This window comes from Kwoniella newhampshirensis, chromosome 13 (genome assembly GCF_039105145.1).
Source record: "Kwoniella newhampshirensis strain CBS 13917 chromosome 13, whole genome shotgun sequence".
NCBI lineage: Eukaryota > Fungi > Basidiomycota > Tremellomycetes > Tremellales > Cryptococcaceae > Kwoniella > Kwoniella newhampshirensis.
Genome location: NC_089966.1, coordinates 83,374 through 101,933, shown reverse-complemented (window position 1 = coordinate 101,933; position 18,560 = coordinate 83,374). Strand labels below are relative to the sequence as shown.

At 50.5% G+C, this 18,560-nt stretch overlaps 6 protein-coding genes across 6 annotated transcripts; 4 read left to right on the top strand and 2 right to left on the bottom strand.

Moving 5' to 3' along the window:
* Positions 1 to 1,286: 1,286 nt before the first annotated feature.
* IAR55_006019 (uncharacterized protein) lies at positions 1,287 to 4,102 on the top strand (the record flags this gene model as incomplete). Its single annotated transcript, XM_066949106.1, has 3 exons — positions 1,287 to 1,933; positions 2,019 to 3,620; positions 3,694 to 4,102. The coding sequence occupies 3 exons, from the start codon at positions 1,287 to 1,289 to the stop codon at positions 4,100 to 4,102; spliced, it is 2,658 nt and encodes an 885-aa protein (XP_066800114.1).
* Positions 4,103 to 5,937: 1,835 nt separating this feature from the next.
* IAR55_006018 (OPT family small oligopeptide transporter) lies at positions 5,938 to 9,363 on the top strand (the record flags this gene model as incomplete). Its single annotated transcript, XM_066949105.1, has 13 exons — positions 5,938 to 6,232; positions 6,327 to 6,383; positions 6,444 to 6,679; positions 6,753 to 6,883; positions 6,938 to 7,220; positions 7,315 to 7,490; positions 7,558 to 8,018; positions 8,075 to 8,172; positions 8,248 to 8,368; positions 8,495 to 8,676; positions 8,744 to 8,861; positions 8,974 to 9,060; positions 9,170 to 9,363. 13 exons carry the CDS (start codon positions 5,938 to 5,940, stop codon positions 9,361 to 9,363), a joined length of 2,439 nt encoding a protein of 812 aa, XP_066800113.1.
* Positions 9,364 to 9,951: 588 nt separating this feature from the next.
* On the bottom strand, positions 9,952 to 10,474 carry IAR55_006017 (uncharacterized protein; the record flags this gene model as incomplete). Its single annotated transcript, XM_066949104.1, has 2 exons — positions 9,952 to 10,092; positions 10,220 to 10,474. 2 exons carry the CDS (start codon positions 10,472 to 10,474, stop codon positions 9,952 to 9,954), a joined length of 396 nt encoding a protein of 131 aa, XP_066800112.1.
* A 1,291-nt stretch (positions 10,475 to 11,765) lies between these two features.
* On the top strand, positions 11,766 to 13,460 carry IAR55_006016 (uncharacterized protein; the record flags this gene model as incomplete). Its single annotated transcript, XM_066949103.1, has 8 exons — positions 11,766 to 11,821; positions 11,885 to 11,901; positions 11,976 to 12,007; positions 12,250 to 12,314; positions 12,418 to 12,663; positions 12,725 to 13,177; positions 13,241 to 13,371; positions 13,435 to 13,460. 8 exons carry the CDS (start codon positions 11,766 to 11,768, stop codon positions 13,458 to 13,460), a joined length of 1,026 nt encoding a protein of 341 aa, XP_066800111.1.
* A 440-nt stretch (positions 13,461 to 13,900) lies between these two features.
* IAR55_006015 (uncharacterized protein) lies at positions 13,901 to 16,077 on the top strand (the record flags this gene model as incomplete). Its single annotated transcript, XM_066949102.1, has 8 exons — positions 13,901 to 13,948; positions 14,063 to 14,109; positions 14,183 to 14,238; positions 14,324 to 14,586; positions 14,693 to 14,844; positions 14,920 to 15,416; positions 15,644 to 15,823; positions 15,983 to 16,077. The coding sequence occupies 8 exons, from the start codon at positions 13,901 to 13,903 to the stop codon at positions 16,075 to 16,077; spliced, it is 1,338 nt and encodes a 445-aa protein (XP_066800110.1).
* A 652-nt stretch (positions 16,078 to 16,729) lies between these two features.
* IAR55_006014 (uncharacterized protein) lies at positions 16,730 to 17,805 on the bottom strand (the record flags this gene model as incomplete). The annotated part of the gene is made up of 4 exons (XM_066949101.1): positions 16,730 to 16,783; positions 16,866 to 16,948; positions 17,040 to 17,174; positions 17,562 to 17,805. 4 exons carry the CDS (start codon positions 17,803 to 17,805, stop codon positions 16,730 to 16,732), a joined length of 516 nt encoding a protein of 171 aa, XP_066800109.1.
* Positions 17,806 to 18,560: the final 755 nt, after the last annotated feature.

The following is an 18,560-nucleotide window of genomic DNA, read 5'->3' as shown; positions in this document are numbered from 1 at the left end:
AGTCGATGGGTCTCGAGTCTGCTTGTTCACAGAATTGGCGACATGAGCGCCACATGACGCACGAGTGTGATGTTTTGGCGAGGGGTTGAAATTACCAATTTTCGAAAGTGGCATGTCTCAGATGTTTCACGGAACAATGATGTTGTGTAAGTAGCTGATAGAATGAAAAGGACAAAGACACGTTGTAGAGCAAAGAAGATTTCCTTTTCGTAGCATCTTGAGAGCAGTCATCCGATCTTGTTGTCATGTCGATTCTTTTGCGTTTTGGTACGAACATGTCATCTGCCTCCGAGAACATTCATTGTTGCGTTGTTCCCATTCTTTTGGTAAAGAGGATGGGGACGGGGGGGAAAGGTGACTAGCGCCTTGGGACCTAGAACCTACTTTTCTCCTTTTTCTCTCTAGGGCATCATCACCGGAGAATATGACGATGATCACCCTCATCACCCTCTGGTTTGATAATTGTTTGACCCTGTCTACCCAATCCTTGGGTCCCACCGTCGTTCTTTTTCCCTTTGACCCGAACCACCATGACACGGGGAGACGGAAATACAAACCAGACAATAATCATATTACAAAGAATGATCGGAAGCGGTAACTTTTTCCTAAGTGATTGATTTGTATTTGTATTCCGACGACGAAAATGAATTGGTAGTTGGTGGTTGGAAAATGGAACAAAAAGCTTCCGAAACGTCCACATCTCGTCGCTGGAGGAAAAAGAATGACCCCCTCGACTCATCTGCATAGCCATCCATCTCGTCTCAATCTCATCTCATCTCATCCATCTAGTCATCCACTCTGAAAACCGCTCAAACAAGACCGCGTCGATCATAAGCTACATAGGCTGTACTAGTACCCTTCACAACCCAGCACAAACGTCTAGCCTCGACAAGACAAGACAATACAATACAATCGCATCGCATCGCATCGCATCGCATCGCTCCGGCCGAAAGCTTCCCGCTCGACCATCCTTCCAATACACGGAGACAGATACCCTTGAACCACTGCCTTCCATCAGCCGCCTCGACTTACAGCGGGAAGTCGGATGGTGTCATACAGTGTAGCTATATGGATTATTGAACAATAACGGCAACGCGGAATCCGGTCAACTGCAAGTACCACGCTTTCCTTCGTCATACGATTGTTGGTAAAAACGCCAGTTGGTTGATTGTGGGAGCACAACCTTTCGCAACTACAGACAATATCGTACATCGATCTCTACCCATTCGTATCCTCCTTACTCTCTCCCCTCCCAACGCCATCTCCTCCGCCCGTGAGGTCTCATCATGGCTCATCAATACTACCCTTACCCCTCACCCGCTCACGGTCCCGGCCCAATCCCGACGGTGGTCAACTCTCCACAAATGCAACTCCAACACCGATCTTCATACCCTCAACCCCTCCCATCGTCACTCCCTCCCCTCCCTCATCAATCTATGGTCGCGCCGATTCCCTCCTTCCAAGGCCCTGGTTCAATTGTCTCTAATCCCGGCTCCGGTCAAGCACAATCTCAATGGACCAGCTATTACCATCCGGGAGGTTGGATCGAGTCGTTACCTCCTCCTCCAGTGGAGACGGCTCCGAACATGCCAGCGTCAACATACACTCCGAGCGTCGACCACAGCCGTCATCACAGCAGAGCTCCCTCGCCTGTTATTTGGGGCAAAGATCATCCATTAGAGGAACATCAACAGAACCTCCGTCAGCAGTTTCAACAATACAGTGTTGATGGAAAACACGACCAGTCCAGGGTCGACGCCCTGGCTTGGGAATGTAACGCCGTAGGTGGGGGTAAATGTTATGCGACTTCCCAGGAGCAGCAAAGGCAGCAACAACAACGCCAACGGGAGCAACAGTCAAATGGATACGGTGGTCAATACCAGAATCAGCAACAATATGGAGCAGACAAGAAGGAGGAGGAAGTTTCCCTGTTGTGAGTTTTACTGTCCTGTCGTTTCTTCCAGTCCGGGTCACTTTAATATTTGTCAATACTGACCAGGATTGCTCATCTTCTCTAGCGACACCTTTGCAGGCAGCGTGGTCAACTTAGAAACCGGCTCACGATTTGACCAGCTCCTCGAAGCGAAGATGAACTTGATGAACCAGAATCGAGGTCAGTTCGAACCCGTATCCGTAACAGCGCCACCGTCTCAAGTCGATTTTTCCCCGCTGGGATTCTTCCCTTCTACTGCTCTGCCGGTAGAACAATCACCGTTGTACCCTCAACCGCCCTCCTCTGAGCTACTTCAACCGTCTTTGTCAGTGAGCAACAGCTTCACTCCGATGTCGCAAACACAATCGCCCGCGCTAGAATCTCAGCAGCAAGAGCAACCGACCGGCTTCAGTTATCGCGTGCCATTATCCTCTTCACAGTCGCCATCTTGGCAAAATGTACCGAATCAATATTCGGCTCAACCTCCTATGACTCATTCCCCCTCAAACGTGGTCTATACCCCCCAGTACGGACAGCAGAAACACCAGCAGCACACCCCGACTCCACCGCAACAGCGGTCTACTCCACCCATGCCACTCAGTCTCGACCCTGCAGCTGTTGAGCGACGTCTGCAAGACTTGACCCAAACACAAATACAGCCAGATCTGGTTGCTCCATTACCTAACGAGATCAGCTGGGTCCTGCAAAGGCACCGATCTTCCGGCAGCAGCGACAGCGACCGTAGATCGTCATACGGGCAAATGCCTGTACAGTCTTCTTCTCAAGATCACTCGAAATCTGCGGCCACATCGGGTATGACCTTCAAGACTCCTCAGAGCGGTTACTCAAGTACACCTCTGATAAGCAGCGGTCTTTCTCAAACTTCTACGTCGATAAGTCTACAGCCCTCCCAAACACTACCAACCTCGTCATCGTTGCCCATGTCCTCCGGCCTTTCCACATCGGCGTACATCTCGGAGCCGATGTACGCTACCCATGCAGTCCGACGATCAGCGCAGTCGTCCCCTCTTTCCGATCAACACCAGCCGCCAAAACCCACATTCCTGTCTCGCAAGGCTACGTATCCTCCTTTGTCTGACAACAGTCCAGCGCTTGGCTTTTCGGGACCACCACCTTTGTCCGAATCGCAATCGTATCCTTCAGCCTTCCCTTCTAGACCGTTACAGATGCCAACGACTGAACTACCATGGATTAACCCTCTTGGATCGACGAATCGGATAGAATCGGTTCGTCAACCGCCTCCTCTTCCGGAAGCACTGCCGCCGGTGCTCAAGATCCGAGTATTCAACTCAGAACAAGCAAAGCGAAACCCATTGGCCCTCGGTTCATCTGTTCAACTTCCTACCCCAGCATCTGCCATCGATGACCCGTCGTCTGCAGAGCCAACAAAATCGAGCGCTACTTCAGTACGCCCAACGAACTCGAAGAAGTTCTCGTTCTCCACTACAATGGTACAACCGAAGAAAGCCAGAGGTAAAGGCAAGGCGAAGAAGAATCTGGAGGAGTCTTCGAGCGGTACAAAGGAACCGCAACCACCTTCGGCTTCGAAATCACCAGAAAGTAAGAAACGAAAGAACGAGACTGCGGAGACAAACGAAGAGCGGGAGAGAAGATTGTTAGACAAGACCACGATCGCGTGTAACATGTGTCGGACGAAGAAGCTGAAGTGAGTTGAGCTGGCAACGAAATGCCTGTGCACGATCTCTCGTGAAGAAATGCTAATGTATCACTTCTTTCAGGTGTAATGGTGATCGACCAAGATGCTTTCATTGTGCTAGAAGAGGCGAGGAGGCTTGTACCTATGATCCTGTACTTCGGCGTCGTGGAAAGGGAAGAAAGAATAAGAAGAAGGGTTCGGCAGGATCCGACAGATCTGGCAGTAACGCAGGAAGGGGAGACTCGTCACCGTCGGAAGAGAGTGGGGAGGATGAGTTGGACGAAAGACAGGACAGGACCGGTTGTGGTGGTCGTCGTGATCTAGGTATACGGGCGAGCGCGAAAGGAGAAGAAGCCGTGATTGGCGATATGTCGTATCTGCTCAAGAAGGATACGGCGCAGAGTGGAGGAATGGGGATGGGAATGGGATTTGGAGGTGGTCTCGGGATGGGTAGTGGGTCCCGATTCGAGTTGAGTACGGAGAGGGGATAGCTTGTGATGCGCAATGCAGGTGTGAGGACGGGTAGTCAGGATGCCTGGCACAACATGAAGGATTGGGAGGGAGATGATTGAACATGTTGTGGATATAGACGGTTGTTTGATCTGTGAATCTGCTTTGTAGTATACCTACTGTATCAGTAGTATTGACACGTGATTGTTGACCTTGCATGTACTGTCGTTCGACGGGATTGTGAACGGAAGTACAAACCCCGAGTCCGTAGCGATAGCTGAGGGTATGATTGCGCTGTACAATCGAACATATCAGCCTTGGAAAAATGCCATCAAGATCGGGCTAAGCCGCGCAACAGAAGATAAGGACCCTCAAATGTCACAGCGCAAAAGATAACAACAAAAGGGGACAACGTTGATCTCTCAGCTCCTTCGCACGAGCACTTCACACGCTAGTCAAGGTTCATGCTACGTGATTGACCCCTTGAAGTATGTGATAAGGCGGTAAAGGCCGTCACTTATCGTCTCGGATGAGGGCGAAGAGGTATCACAATATGTGTGGTGAAGAGAGGACACTCGGCCAAGTGACTGTGGACGAATTGACTCCCTATCGTCTTACCGCTGCGACAGTGGACAAGCATCCTCACAGTGGCTTGCTTGCTCCCCTCACGATGTCGTCTTCTCGGCGTCGGCACGGGCGCCGGCGGCCCTCTCAACATCGACACTAGCTTTCCTCGCAGCTGCCGTGTCGCGCGATCTGGCTGAACGGGATCCTGTCGTATCCTTCCGGGAATCGCATTCCGCTGGTAATCGATCAGTCAGAGCGAGTGTCGTCCGCATTCATGGCAAACGTCTCCTCTCGCTGCATTGGTCATTTTCGCACACGCTTCGAGGAAGGTTGAGAATCCATCGCGTGGGGTCGAGGACAGTGAGAGTAGTAGTAGTAGTCCGCTCTACAGGTACTCATACTGCATATCATTGCATACATGGGTTGAGGAATATATGCAGAGGACCAAGACAAAATGTGAAAAATGCATCCTCGGAGCGAGGACGTTTGCTGTATTGTGCGCGAGCACGTCGTCGTGCGATTTGGTTTCGTGCCTTTCGTGGGACCGTATCTCTCGGCCATTGGTATGTCCTGACGTGACCTGATCTGTACCTGTCCTGTCCTGTCCAGAAATAACCCTTTGCCAAGAGCAGTCTATTACATCTCAGTGTATGCCTACCGAACGAGCCGACGTGTGACATTTGAGGAGAGGGGTACAGTGGATGGTATCTATCTATCCATCTATCTAGCGTGGGAAAACATGCAGCACTTCCCCTAAGACAGTATCGAACGTGAACTGATCTCGCCTACTGCCGATCTCCCATCGGGACCGAGTAAATCAGTTTCATCTTGCCGCCGCCCCTTACATCACTTGCAGATAAGCTGCCGCCAGCTGAGCGGATGTGACCGACCGAATGGAGAGGACCAAGGTCATTATTGCGTGCAATGGTGCGAATGGCAAGGATGGCGAATGGGGGTCAGGGAAAACAGGTCTTGACCGCTCTTATCTCCAATCTGCCTCTTCTTGCGTCTTTGTGCTACTGAGTCCAGGGTGGGGGATATAAGAGAGAGTCAAGGGATGTCATGTCCATTCATGTGAATGGGACAGTCTACGCCTACTCTAGTCCTTCAAGACTTGGATATTGTACACCTACACCCATCAAGCGCTGGATCGAAATCGACAACAGCTTCTCAGAGAGCAGACGTGAACTAACTGGTGACAGCTACCTATCGACTCGTTTCTAAGATCTTGGCACCACTCTCATCTCCTCTCCTTCGCTACTACACCATACCCCATCTTCACGACGTGAGATAGCTCTTGTCAGCCGGAATGTCAGCAGGATACACCGGGGTTGAACAGCCCATCACCGCCACCCAGCCCACCGACCCAATTTCCATCGAAGAATTGGCCAGTCCTTATGAGAATCGTCAGCAACGATTGAAGGACGAGAAGTACTTGCAAGAACGAGATTCAGGCTCGGATCTTGATCTGGAGAAATCGGCACCGTCGCCTGATCTCTCGGACGAATATTACAAGACCGATGTCTTTGTTGATGAACTCACTTCGAAGGAGTTGATCCCGAACGAGGCGGTCACTTGGAATGTAGATGGAGATCAGTCGCCCTGTAAGTGTCACATCATGCGTCAGAACGCTCCTACTCAAACCCGGACAATCGCAGTTACCTGCCATAAGCCCGAAATGCTGACCACAATGTACAGTCCCCGAAGTCGCGGCTTGCGTACCCAACACAGACGACCCAACCTTGGCCTGTAACAGTGAGTCTCGTCATCATCAATAAGACACTCATGAGTTGATCCCTTAACTCTGTCTACCAGCCGTCCGAGCCTGGATTCTTCTCACGATCTTCGTCATAATCTTCGCTGGCTGTAACCAGTTCTTCGGACTGCGATACCCGTCATTGACGATTGGGTATGTCGTGGCACAACTGTTGGTGTTCCCGATCGGTCGCGCGTGGGAGAAGCTGCCACAACGGGTCGTTCCCCTCGGTCCATGCTCGTTCTACCTCAACCCAGGGAGGTTCACCGTCAAAGAGCATGCTTTGATCGTCATTGTAAGTGTGCCCATCGTAGATGAATCGACAAGTGCAAGGCTGACATGACACGCACCTCTATGTGGGCGAGCAGTGCGTGAACTTGACAGCCGCAAATGCCTACGCGATGGGTGCTCTTGTTTCGATCGTCTCACCAGTATATTGGAACCGGGATTACGGACCTGGATTCTCGTTTTGTTATCTCCTCACGACTCAAGCCTTAGGGTGAGTCCGGACAGTGGTCAGCTCCGGCCTACTGCTTACGTCTCACACGTACAGCTTCGGTCTCGCTGGTCTCTCACGAAGATGGCTTGTCTACCCTGCTGCTCTCATCTGGCCTTCATCGTTGGCATCGACCGTCCTCTTCAGAGCTTTACATGAGCCTCAGGACCCGACACCGGCAAACGGATGGACGATCTCGCGATACCGATATTTCGGCTTCCTGACGATAGGTGCTTTCGCGTGGTTCTGGTTCCCAGATTACATCTGGACGTCGTTGAGCACTTTCGCTTTCGCGACTTGGATCGCACCGAACAATCAGAAAGTGAACACCATATTCGGAGTGAGTAGATAGAGGAATTCTTGTTTGGCGCATTGTGTTTCCACACGAGACGAATGATGGAAAACGGTGGACTGACACGCATATGGTCTGGCAGATGAACTCGGGTCTTGGACTCATCCCGATCAGTTTCGATTGGACCCAGATCAATTATGCTGGTTTCCCACTCACCACACCGTTCTACATCACCTGCAATGCTTTCGCGGTGGTCCTCTTCTTTTACCTCTTCCTTTCGCCCATCCTGTACTACACGAACGTGTGGAACAGCGCCTAGTGAGTGAGACTACTACGCTTCGATGCGGCGATGTTGATTGGGGTCACTTGCTCTGCGGTCACCTAGCCTGCCACTTTTGTCCAGTAGCACTTTCGACAACACTGGAAAAGCGTACAATATCAGCCGGGTGGTCGACGAGAGACTGAACTTTGTCGTGGAGAAATACGAAGCTTATTCCCCCATGTACATATCCATGTCCTACTCCCTCACATATGGTCTATCCTTCGCCGCCGTGACGAGTATTGTCATCTACACCTATCTATACAACGGCAAAGACATCTGGGCGAAATTCAAAAATGCGAAACATGGTGGAGAGGATATCCATAAACGGTTGATGGCGAGTTACAAGGAAGTCCCGGATTGGTGGTATGGGGTCTTGACTGCCGTCGTGTTGGGATTGGGTATATTCACGATCAGATATTGGGATACCGAACTACCAGTATGGGGATTTATCGTGGTTTGTTTCGGAATGGGTGTCACTTTAATCGTTCCCGAAGGTATACTGGAAGGAACCACCAATCAGCGAAGTGAGCGAAAATGATCTAGTGGTGCCGTGTTCAGACTGATTGGTTGTTCTTTCCAGTCTTCCTCAACATCATCACCGAGCTGATCGCGGGATACGCCTGGCCAGGAAAAGCAATCGCGAACATGATGGTCAAGACTTACGGCTACAATGCTGTGGTGAGTGGCGGCAGTCAAGCGTCAGCCAATCTGGAGTCTTTTCTTGCTGATTATTTTATCTTTCTTCTCATGCAGAAACATGGGATGGACTTTGCTCAGGATCTGAAGCTTGGTCAATATATGAAGATCCCACCTAGGACTTTATTCTTCGCGCAGATCTACGCGACACTTCTAGCGACTATGACTCAAACAGGAGGTGCGTAGCGATGTTTGAATCCATACTCACTCCCTGGACACCCTCATTGCCCTGACCTCTGCGCTGTGCGCTCCTTGCGCGAGACTAAGTCATCAATGCTGACCACCTTTGTCGCGTACGATCCAGTCCTTCGTTGGATGATGGGCAATATCCAAGACCTTTGCAAGCCAACCAACAAAGACAGGTTCACTTGCAACGGTGCCAAAGTCGTCTACAACGCTTCGATCATCTGGGGAACTATAGGTCCTCAGCGAATGTTCCAAGCTGGTCAGACGTACAGCGGTTTGATGTACTTCTTTGCTATTGGCGTGAGTACAGCAATAGATCGTCCACGGCCCAGGCCGGTCTGAGCTGACTCTAATCCGACTTGATTAGCCCGTCTGCACCGTTGCCGTGTGGTTGCTCTATCGTCGATACCCAAACAGTTGGATCAAATACGTCAATGTGCCAATCTTCTTCAATGCGGCAGGAAATATTCCCCCCGCTAATACGAGTGAGTGAGACTTGCATATCAGTCTGGCGCGATCTTGATCTGCTCAAGCTCAGCACGGTAAATCTTTTCGCATGGAACTATCGCTGACATGACCTGACGTCTTGTGCTACAGCCCAATATTCACTCTGGTTTATCTTTGGTTTCATCTTCAACTACCTCATCCGTACAAGGGCTTTCGCCTGGTGGAAGAGATACAATTGTGAGTAACAGGTGCAAGCCCGAGGACTATAAATTGAACCACCGACCGCCATCTTGACCGTGGTTCCGATGGTATTTAGACTCTGTACTTACTTTCGCCATACCCGCAGATCTTACTCAAGCAGCGATGGACACCGGAACTGCTCTCGCTACAATCATCATCTTCTTCGCTCTCTCGTACAACGGCATCAAACTCGTTTGGTGGGGCAATACCGTCGGTAGTGACACCGCCGATGCGAAAGGTACTCCTTGGTTGCATGTTGCCAAAGGTACTCATTTCGGTAAAGGTCCTGGCGAGTTCTGAGCTCTGCCTCCAAGGGAGGTCATGGTGGCAGGGTTGGGAAACTGGTAGACGAGGAGAAGGGCAAGCAGGTTCGCAATTGCAGGTGGAGTGTGGGGGTGCTAGAATAGCAATAGAAGACTATGTATTTGCGCCGATACGCTTTGGCTTGTTGACATCAGATCAGAACACAGTCGTGATACTTCGCGCAACTAAGGTGTGCTTACGTAGATAGGGTGCAGTGATCGTAGCCCTCTTGCGTCAAGTGGTCGCCACGTCCTATGTACTGGCCGGGGTGTGCGGCGCGCTTGACAAGCTCATCAGTATCATTGCGTTGAGTCGATCGGCTCAGCTTGCTCTTGCAGACGATGGTTTTACGGACTGTCCACCGGGTTGGACTGAATTCGTGATTCCTTGCGACCTGTCGATCAAGTAATCTGTCACGAGCCATAGTGTGAAGAAAAGTCACAGATATCAGACGGATACGTCCACATCGGTGCGGTTAGCACACCCGTCATGTGCAAGAGCTGCCGTACGCCCTCGACTCCGACCGCGCAATTCCGATTATGCTGTCATGTCATACATACTGTACACGTTGTCTTCAATTGCCCTCTATTCCTCTCCCTTGATACTGAAGAAGGTCTTCCACCAAGGTCGCTTGATACCGTTCTCCGCGTTGTGGACTGCGTTTCGGATACGGGTGTAGTAATGAACATCATTGGGAGGTGAGAGCAGTGTATCGGAGAGTGGGTACTGTGACCCGCAAAAATATCAGTATCAACTTCACAGAGACAGCTTGTGATGGCAATTTTATGTTCACGTCCCATATATTTGTTTGCAAGATGGAAATAGCAAACGGTACCTCGAGATATCCACTCACATCTCTTGAGGCAGCGCCCAGTTTGATCCTCATCACAGCATCTTTCATCTGTTGCAATCTCTGTTGCGTCCCCGCCTCTCTCAATGCGTCCACTGAAGATGATGATGCGCCCGTTGAAGTACTCGGTGTGGCAGCTCTGGTGAGGATCGATTCGAGCGCTTCGGACAATTGGACGTTTGTGGAGAATGGAGATTGGGGGAGAGATCGGATGAGGGGCTTCAGTTGAGCGATTCGGGTAGCTGACGAAGAAGCCATGGTGGCAACGTGGACACGCGGGTGATATTCGAGCTGCGTCGAGGCGTGAATGCAATGTCTGACTTGGTGAGATGGAAGAGGTGGTTGAATCACAGGTTGTGATGAGCGAAGATCGAAAATAATGTATCGAGGTGGAGGGGAATCCATCGGAATCCAGCTTGCTCCGATTCACCAATCTTTGACATGAGTCCTCTGAACCTGTCACTCTCGTGCTTCCACCTTGGTATCGCATCTGTTTCGACTTCCATTTCAACAGTCGAAGATCCAGTCCGCACAACAGACCGTATAACAAGAACAGCAATGGCACTCTCACTACCCGACATCCTGCAACGTTCTATCGTCCTCACTTCTGTTGGACTCACCGTCAGTGCTCTTGATGTCCTTGCCACCCGATCTTGTTCGTAGAGGTTCGGCGCTGATCGTATTATCACTCTCAGGTCTACGGAGGACTGCTGATCACACATGGCATTGGTTACAGAGCATTAAGAGCGCGAGGCGTAGGTCACGGTTTCTCCTATCGTCGAGGATATGACCAGCTGACAATGACCGTTGATCTGATTAGTACTTTGGAGGACTTCCTGAGGTGAGCAAGCTAGCTTCACTCTTCGACATTGACACAATTCCGTTGCGGCCACAGGCTTGGCTGACATACACGTTTATCGATCCGTAGGAACAGAAGACACCTCAAGATACATCCTTCTCCACACCTGCTCAACCATCATGATCGATTCTCATTATACCCAACACCGTCATCACGCATGTACCGCACTGTCTCGCTTTCATGTCCATGTCTCGACTTTCTACTCGTATTAGCTTATCGTCTGCCAGAGTGAAGACACTTTTTTCTAACTTTATCTCACGATGGTCGACCCGTTTCGTCTGCCATCAGATCAACGAGTGCAATCACTGAGCCGTCCTTTCAGGGGTCGTGGCAATAGCTAGGAGTATCCTTTGATGGCCACGGATAGGACTGACGACGACAAAGGAACTGACGGGCTGGTCGGTTGCATGCGGATCTCCACCCCTTTGGACTCAGCTCTCTGGTCAATGCTGTTTCTCTATCAAGGTGCTTACCGGAGGATACTCAACAGCTTGCATTTGACTATTCACACCGTCCTGCTTCATCACCCACAACCCAATCACAAGGTCTCACTAAACCCCAGAGCATAACATCATTGACCTGTCACAGCAAGCTTATTCCTGCATTTGTTTCATCAGACTGACGTGTAGAGGAAAGGAAGAGGATTAAGTTGCTCTGCGTGCTACGCCTGGAGAACACTTCCAAGCCATCATGGCGACAACGACAGATGATGCCGACTCTCATTTCGGTTGGTTCGGTTCATCATGGTGAGCGTCTCTTTGAATCTTCGAGGACCATGTGACTCCCGAGACTGAAGGTATCATCCTCAGGTTGACGGATCATTCAGGTGGGTTTGGTTGAGGTATATGAATGGACGATAGTGGTGACTTGGCCTGATCGCTTCGTCCCATCAACACGTAGATGACCCGATGACTCCTCAGTACTACGATGGGGTGAGTAGAAAGCGTGGAAGTATGGTAGGACAATGCTGACCTAGAGCAAACCTCTCTCACGACACAGACTTTGTAAGTTGGTTCTCTCAAATCCCTGTAAAACGTCTTGCATGATTTGGTTCTCTACTGATCATCAGTTGCCATGCAGCCATTCCTCCACGACGAACGTGAGCCAAGGACTGTTCAACTTTCCCGACTTTCGCGTTGGCCGGGCGCTGATCGAAAAAAATCGACTTCCACAGGGCGACTACTGTATCGTCTCATGGCATGGAAAAGACATTACCATATATGGTGCTCGACGAGATAAGTAAGTCTCCCTGGCTATCGTTGTGATCCTCTCGCTGATAGAAACACCATTACTGTCTTCTAGCCACGTAAGCGTTCTGACAACCATGATGATTGGTTGCCAGACATGAGCCAGCACTGAAATGCTCAACTTTTCAGGGAATATACGGTATTTCTGTCGACTCTGGAGATACCCAATACTATTCGGGCTATTCGAAAGATCAACAATTCCAACGGGTCCTCTTTGCCAGTAGCGGACTCGCAGAAGCGGACCATACCATCAAAATCAGTAACGAGAATGCTAGGGACGTAGCGCAGTATCCTTCATATATCTGGTTGGATATTGACAAGGTGGCCGTGGACGGAGAATTGTGGGTCACATCAGCGCAGATCGTGATGAGGGTGCTGATGGTTGAGATCGTGGCTTTCCAGGAAAAACGCCGCTGGGACATCTGGTCAATCTACTTCATCAGCTGACCCTACATCCACATCCTCTTCTTCACCTCTACCCTCGCCCTCATCGTCATCTCTCCCGCCTTCCTCTTCTGTTTCTCCCTCTACCATTCCGTCTTCTTCCTCGTCAGACACTCCGACTTCTACCCCGGACGCATCATCACAATCATCCTCGTCTTCGATACTCTCACCTTCCTCGACGTCTGCTCCTTCTGAGTCACCTACGGTCACATTTAGTTCTAGCTATCCTACAAGCAGCTTACCCTTGATCGATGCTGGTTCTTCGACGACATTCAGTGCCGATTTTACATCAGCGGTTGCTGGACCCACTACTGTTCCACCAGTCTTCACCACTCCCCCCGCTACCCAGCCGGTACTAGCCACTAGCAGCGGCGTGATCGCCGACAGTACCCAAGGCTCGTCCACCCACAAGTGAGCTCCTCATCAAGACCTTCGTCCCGCCGACCGCTGACTTGTTCCATTGCGATGAATTAGAACGACGACCATTGCAGTTTCTGTGTCGGTCATCGTGATCGCTTCTCTTGTTATCACCACCGTAGCCGGCCTATGGTACTGGCGAAGACGAAAACATCAGAAGGAGGAAGAAGAGAAAGAAGACGAGTACGGTGAGTGGTCACACCCTCGCATAGGTACGGTGATAGGAGCTGACCGGAAAGTGATGTTTCAAGATTATCTTGCTCCAGCCTGGCGTTAATTGGATTCTTGCTGTGAATGTTCCCCATACCTGTTTCTTGAAGGAGATCTCTATATCTTGTTATTTCCGTAAAGCTTTAAGATTCCTTACCTATGATTACCCTCAGGTATGCATGCAATGGCTCCGGATAGAATAGGTCTTGGCTGCGCAGAGCCTCTGCCACATGTACAGGTCACGTGACCAGACTTTACGAGTCTGAGACAAGTCTGACCTTTTAATTGATGTCCGTCGTCTTCGTCCTCCGTTGTATACGATACTGCATCTCACCCAAAAGCCACCAGGTCTCTTCTCTGCACCTTGTCTTTTTTGCTCAGTACCTTGAACGCTCCACCACAAACCAGGAGAAAAGGATTCGTTGTGTACCGATCTGTTGACCGGCAGAATCAGACATCACAACCTATACGGCGGACCACACAACCCGAAGGACAACGCGCGACATCATGACGGAGAAGGCTCAACCTGTTGTTGGGATCATCGGGATGGGGGATGTGAGTGATGCCAGAGCCTAGCTTGTCTGTGGTAGCATCAACGTGATGCAATGCGCAGCCTTCGACTGAGCTTTACTCATGCTGCGCTGGTGCTGATCACCTCGTCTTTCGTAGATGGGCAGGATGTATGCCAAACGATTAAAAGCAGGCGGACACAAGACGTAGGTGGAACATCATAGCATGTGTCTCCGATGGGAGGTAGCGAGGCTGATATATGAATCCCGAATCATGTAGCATTTACGTATGTGACAAACCCGACTCCTACGAGACCTTGAAAGTTGAGCTGGAAGGTACCTTCACACCCACTTCATCACTCCTCTCACATATCCCTACTCGTAGAGTCTGACCATTGATCAATTCCCTACTCCTCCGTAGGCACCGGTATAACCCCCTTGCGAGATGGTCATGCCGTTTCCCGTCTGTCTGATTTCATCATCTACTCGGTCGAAGCAGCGGCCATATCAGCTGTTGTCCGCGAATATGGACCATCTACAAAAGTCGGAGCTGTGGTCGCTGGTCAGACGTCCGTGAAGGCTCCAGAGAAGGAGGCGTTCGACAAATGGCTACCTGAGGACGTGAATGTGGTCAGCGTGCACAGTCTACATGGACCCAGTGTAACGACGGAAGGGCAACCGTTAGTGAGTGAAACGTTCTACGTTTGTATCAGTCATGAAACATAGGCTGGGATTAAGCGGACTGGCAATCCAGAAGCTCCACATGGAGTGACACTGACAGTGACTCCAGATCATAATACATTACCGAGGTCCAGAGGAGAATGTCAGGATGGTCGAAGACGTCTTCCGATCATTCAAAAGTCGATATGTCTATTTGAGCTATGAAGAACATGACATGGTGACTGCCAACACTCAAGCTGTCACCCATGCTGCCTTCCTCACGTGAGCTTCACCATATGGTGGAGTACATCGTCTTGCAATGCGAGCTGATTTCACGTCTTGTGGGACTGTTTGCAGCATGGGCACAGCGTGGCGCAATTCCGCTTCTTACCCTTGGGAAACGACGCGTTACGTTTCCGGAATCGAAGTCATCAAAGTAAACATCACCCTCCGAATCTACGCTGCGAAATGGCATGTCTATGCTGGACTTGCCCTCCTCAACCCTTCCGCCCAAACTCAGATTCAGCAATACTCCCGATCCGTCACTGAACTGTTCAAGCTGATGGTCGAGAATTCGGAATTGGAATTGAGTGAACGGGTATGGAACGCTAGGGAAAAGGTGTTTGGTTGGAAGAGGGACGAAGATGGGGGCAAAGAAGAAGGAAGAGCGCCGATATTGTTAAAAGAGGATTTCCTGGATCAGTTCAGTTTGGGTCAAAAACCAGCGGAGGGGAGAGAAAGTCCTAATAGTCACCTGAGTCTGTTGGCCATGGTGGATTGCTGGGCGAGGTTGGGGATAAGACCTTATGAACATCTGGCAGTGGCTGGGACACCAGTGTTCATGCTTTGGATAGGTGAGTCCGGCATGAGTAAAAGGAGCATCCGAGCGGGTTGAAGGTTGAGATCGTTTTGTGTGTTCGCGTTACGGATCATGTGGCGGTATGCACGTTGCGCGGAGGATGAGAAAGGTGACTAGATGTAACACTGGAAAAACGATCGCTGGCAGTATGGGAGAGGAAGACAGGGATCGCGGACTCTCTGGTCAGGGGTGGATTGCATGCTGACGGAACAATCTTTGTAGGAGTCGCCGAGTATTTGTTCAGATCAAAAGCCCTGATATCGTCTGCTATTTCTGCGGCGGTGTCAGATCGAGTACATAGACCAGACGACGTGGAGTTCGTGGTTGGCGCTAGAGGATGGAGCGAGTGTGTAAGCTTTGGGAACTTTGACCTGTACCAAAGACGATTTGAGGAGGTTGCGAGTGAGTTTGAAATTCGATATTCATATCTTTCTCAAGGATTTCCATGGGATGCCCCTCACATGCTATCTTCCTGTTTCTTTCGTCTCGATACCACGGAGCTCAGCCGTAAATACCTTGGTCAGTAATGGAGATCAGATGCTTACAACTCTCAAATCGCAGACTTCTTCGCACCTAGATTCGAAGAAGCGACAAAGTTGGGAGGGAGGATGATCAAAGCTATACAGGATGGACAAGCAGGAGCGACTGGGCGATGACATGCACATGCACATGCACATGCACATGCGTTCCAGAAGACGTTGTCAGAGTCGAGATCCGATTTCACGCAATAAGCTCCCCCTCCTTCTCAGTGGTCATCAGCATGGTGCAGATGTCGTCCTCTGTCGGAAGGGGAGGCTCAATCAGTACGTCAACACGCTCGCAATGTATGCATGCACAAAGCGTTGTGAGCATTTGGCCTCGACATCGTGCAGCATACACTACCGACATGCTAGATGTCGTAACACGTGGGATCTTACGGCACTGGGATCGATCGTCTTTCAAAGGATGCGAAAGATCTTCCGAGACCAATCAGTACTGCACTTCACATGTCAGCAACGAGCAAAAGAACGAGGCCAGGTGTAGCGCCAGTGTTCATCAGTAAACAGAGCCGATTTGGTTTCGAGTTGCTCTACTGATTTGATTTTCATTTCCATTTCTCTCATATCTCCTTTCCTTCCATGAAAGTAACAAGCAGCATGATGGTGTTGATATCGATCCCCATCAAGCGGCAGGAGGGGAGATCTAATTTCAACTCAACGAAGATTCAACCAAACAAATCACACAGTCATCCATCCTTCGTTCACAAAGCACTCAACCATCCATGTCCATGTCCTTGATCCATCGACATTCGAAGAAGAGTTTGCTCGATTATTTTGACTGAACCATACCCTTGCCCTTGTATCCTTCGGAAGAGACACCGGACTGTGACCAATATAAATCAGTAAATCGCAATTGAGCGACGGGCCAACAGTTGGAGGAAGGGAGAAAGGAATTGTATACGCACAATAGGGTTCATGTTCTGCGACTTCATGTACTCGTTCATTTGTTCCTGGTACTCGGGAGTCATGGTCCTAGGAGATGGGGCGGCTATTGAGACAAACAAGAATTAGCATCGACTTACTCTGCGGACTCGGATCGGCTAGGTAGGATCAGGTTTGGAGCGTGAATTGGAACTCACAGTATGATTTGGCAAGGGTGAAGAAACCGAAAGCGGCAGCGACGGCAGCAGCGACACCACCGAAGACTTTGAGACCGTGTCCGGGCTCAGAGACAGGTGCTCGAGGACCGTGAGGACCGAAAGCAACAAAGTAGGCTATGGACGCGATTGATTGGAATTCAAATTAGACCATCAGCGTGGTTCCATATCGATAGGGCAGGACAGAGGCGCTGTGCTCAGGGATGGTGGGAAAGTGGAGCGAGTTCGGAAGACAGAATAGCGTGTCTCCGAGTCCATCGCAGCGATGAGCACATGCATGGGTTCGCGACCTGCACATGAGAACGACCCGCTCTCGACGACAGCCCTCTCTTGGTCGGCGCTGAGATGTGAGATGATGGTAATGAAATTGATATGTGACGAGTTGGAGGAACGGACACGGTTCCGGTCTCTTCCGGCCAATGACAATTTGTCGAATCATCACAACGTCTCGAACCCATTTTTCGCGTGTCTCCAACGACGAGGAGCACTGAGCAAACGACTCACCAGCCTTCTTCTCATCTAATGTCAACTCCTTCCAGTCCTTCTTCTGAAGTTGTTCGAGCTGTTGGTAGACCTCATACTGTTCCTCTGCGGGCAGGGTCTTCCAGCTGGCCTCGATGTTACCGAGAATGGGGGCTGAGGCGTTCGAACGAGTGGAAGTGACGGAGATGGGTTGAGCGGCGGCGGTGGCGTATTGCCTGATGGAGGAGAGGGGGGAGATGGCGGATCGGAGTCGGAGGATGGACATGATGACAGGAGACAGCTGAGTGGTGAGTGGTGTCTAGATGACGATTGGAGGAGGTGTAAGATTATGTATATAAATTGGGAATGTGGTTGGTTGGTTGGTTGGTTGGTTGGTTGGTTGATCTGAGCTACGTGGTGTGCTATCCATTACCACTGCTCATTAACTTACCGCTGCTGCACCCGAGAAAAGGGATCAAAAACATCCCACAACTCTAATCCACCTCACTGGTCCCAGTCCCTCACAGACGGGGTTTGAGCAAAACGCCGATCGTGGCACAGGCTTCCCGGTTCTTTCCGGTGCAGCGCTGTGAGTGGGTATAGGCCAAGCGGTTATCGCTATGCATGGGCTGGACTCATACGCCCAAATAATAGATGCGGTCCGACATGCATGAACCACAGGTAAGTAGAAGTGTTGAGATGAGCTGCTCTGAGAGAAGAAACAGGATCAGTCGTGTCTACAAAATACTCTCTTCAAAGTGAAAACGATGCGAACATGATCTCTGATGTGGCCGCACCTGTACTGATCAGGAGCTTCACGGTTCCCGAGACAGGCTTGACAATTCACAGCAGGTATGCACTTTCTCTCACAGCAAGTACAAATCGGGAGCTGGCATCCTGTCAATCGTCATCTTAGACAAGTCCAAACGCTCTGCCAACTAGAGGTTCCACGGCCACACCCACAACCTCGTGCCACATTCTACTGACCTGCATTCCACAAGTGTCTCGTAGTACTGTCTCTGACATTTGAATTCTCATAAT